This window comes from Hyperolius riggenbachi, chromosome 8, assembly GCF_040937935.1.
Source record: "Hyperolius riggenbachi isolate aHypRig1 chromosome 8, aHypRig1.pri, whole genome shotgun sequence".
NCBI lineage: Eukaryota > Metazoa > Chordata > Amphibia > Anura > Hyperoliidae > Hyperolius > Hyperolius riggenbachi.
In genome coordinates this window covers 23,552,280-23,554,833 of record NC_090653.1, presented here as the reverse complement: position 1 = coordinate 23,554,833, position 2,554 = coordinate 23,552,280, and the positions used below count along the sequence as shown (strand labels likewise).

At 44.7% G+C, this 2,554-nt stretch overlaps 1 protein-coding gene across 2 annotated transcripts in view; it reads right to left on the bottom strand.

The window, feature by feature from the left end:
• Positions 1-493: 493 nt before the first annotated feature.
• The window catches only part of TENT5D (terminal nucleotidyltransferase 5D), a 29,887-nt gene continuing 27,826 nt past the window's right edge, over positions 494-2,554 (bottom strand). For both annotated transcript variants that reach the window (XM_068250062.1, XM_068250061.1), the window contains one exon: positions 494-1,770. In XM_068250062.1, the coding sequence (XP_068106163.1) occupies positions 577-1,749 (1,173 nt within the window). In that variant the 5' untranslated portion in view covers positions 1,750-1,770 and the 3' untranslated portion in view covers positions 494-576. The remainder of the gene's footprint in view (positions 1,771-2,554) is intronic.

Here is a 2,554-nt window from a genome sequence, read left to right as displayed (position 1 = left end):
ACCAATCATCTTTAGCTCTCAGTTTTGGTCAAGAAACAACCCATAGCGCCAACTCTACGTCAGCCAAACAACCAAATCCTGCATGGCAAACTGATTCCTGCGTGTAGCTTCATTCCGATCGGTATAAACAAACCTCCCCCGCCCCCCCATCCTGGACAGATCCATGATATCGATATTTAGCAAACGCCTTTAAAAAAAATATTCTAAGCACAGTATGGACCTTGTAAGAACCCGTTTGGTCTCCCCTGTATGGCACATCAACATTGGCACTACTCTAGTCATAGAAGAATAAAGTATTTCATCATTTTTTTTGCAGAAAACAAGTCATTTTTGTTTTTTTTAGATCACAGTATCGATATAGACGTTTTTCATAGCACAGCGGGTCAACAAGTAACGCTTTGGACAGACTAAATAGACTTTAGCGACAAACGTTACGGCCAGATTGATAAATACTTCAGTATTTACGTAAAGTGACACTTTGTACAACATGTAGTTGTTTTACAAGAGAGTTTTGTTTTTTCCATTTGCTCTTACTCAGGTCTTTATTTCACTGATATGTCACCACAAGGGGGGGCACTAAACCAGCCCACTCTGCATGTGTATGGGGAACTGGTAGGTGTGGTAGAAGAAAGTCTGGCCGTGGGGTATGTAGTAGTTACTGAAGTTTCTGTCGCTTAGGTAAGGCGCGGGCTGGTAGTAGCAGGTAACATTTGCCGTATTTGGAATGATGTTTTGTTCCCCGAGGACTTTCAGAGCCAGGATGGTGATCATGTTGAGCGTCTGTCTACGCTCATGTCCCATAAGACACACCGTGCTCTCGTTGACCACCGAACGCAGAGTCATCAGGTAGTCGTACTTGCTCTTCTCCTCGCCGATAAAATGGTTACGCAAATAAGACTCGATTTTCCTCTGCTGTTCTGCTACGTCCGGAAAGTCGATGAAGAACCTGGAGCACATATAACGCTCCAAGGACTTGATCTCCGGCTCGCTGGTCGGCTTGTAATCACGCACCAAGAGGTTGCTGTATTTGAGAAGACCCCCTCCCCGAATCTCCTCTGGATTCCTGGTGGAAATTAGTTTGCACCGCAAGTGCTCCATAGCCTCGTCAAAGTCCCCATACATGCTCTCGGCCACGATGGTCGGGTAGGAGTCTGGAGTTAATTCATCCTCTTGATCTGCGTAAACATTTAGGATAGAATCCAAGATAATCTGAAAAGAGTCAACGCTAAACTCAAACTGTCGCCTTAAACAATGAACGAACTTCAGCTCAACGTTCTTCCCACTGTTGTTGGACAAGGAGATTAAGCTCCAGCGGTCGTGGTCGGTGGAGACCTTCACCATTTTCTGGACATAGGCCTCATTCATGGTCAGAGCTGTGATCTTTTCTTTGTTGACACATTTTGGAAGGAAATCAAGAAGGGAGTCGAGGACTATTTCCTTCACTGTTTGGAAAGCTGCTTCTTCTGGAAGCTCAACTCCAAAAATGATGTCCAGGTCTTTACAGCTGGTCCCGTTTTGTTGCATGAGGATGTGACTAGCGGTAGAGCCGTTTAGCCGAATGTCTCTTATGTCGATGTTCTTTCGAACCAGTTGTTCCTTCACCACTCGGATGATGTCCTTTGGCTTTACCTCCAAGGTGGGGAAGTTACCCCGGCCATGGATGGCCGTCACCTCAGACAGGACCTGGTCAAGGATGGTGATCTGGTCTTCCGTCAGGTTGCTGAATCGACAGTCCAAGTCTTCGCTCATGGTGGGCAATCAGTGGTTCGACTGTAAGAAACAAAAGCAAATTGTAAAAATAAGCACAACGCCAACTTTCGACCACAACTCACAGTTCTAAAGGCTAAACCATCATTTGTGTTAGAGGTAAAAAAAAAAAATAATTCCAGCTGAAACTTTTTATTTAGCTGTGTTTAGAGTGAGGTGTTACTGCTACAGTTGTTGTTTGTGTCACTGCTACAGAGATTCCGTCTCATTTCCTGGATTTATAGAGGGCAGGAAGTGAAGGCCATCTTATCAGTGTGGAGCACAGACAGTATAAGATCCTCAGAATGTTCTAAGATTTTCAAATGCTGCTAAAAGGTATGTGTTTTAATTTATCAATCGAGCGCATCTATCGAATGGCAAAACGTATCATGTGTTCCCAGCATTACAATGGTGCTAGAAAGCCATTCTCCTCCTGTGCACATCGTTCTGGCACTTAGACAGCACAACTGCCATCCAGGGAGTGCTTTCGAAAAACAAAGTAATACTTCAGAGCCCTCTATGAGGAGATGGACTGGTCTGAAATCTGTCAGATCTGTCATATTTCTACTGCCTACAGTACACTGTACTGCCTTCAGTGACAGGAACATGGGAAAAAATAATTTAAAGTGCATTTTACTCTGGGATAAATGAACAAACAAAAATAGGTGAAGGTTTTTTTTTTTCCAAATTTCCGCTGAGGTTCGGCCTCCCTACATCTGCATTGGTGCGGCCCGCCCCCAGCTTGGCAGCCGCGGCCTAATTGGTGGCAACGCAGGTGGAGTTTTCCAAAGAGCTTACATAGACTTTG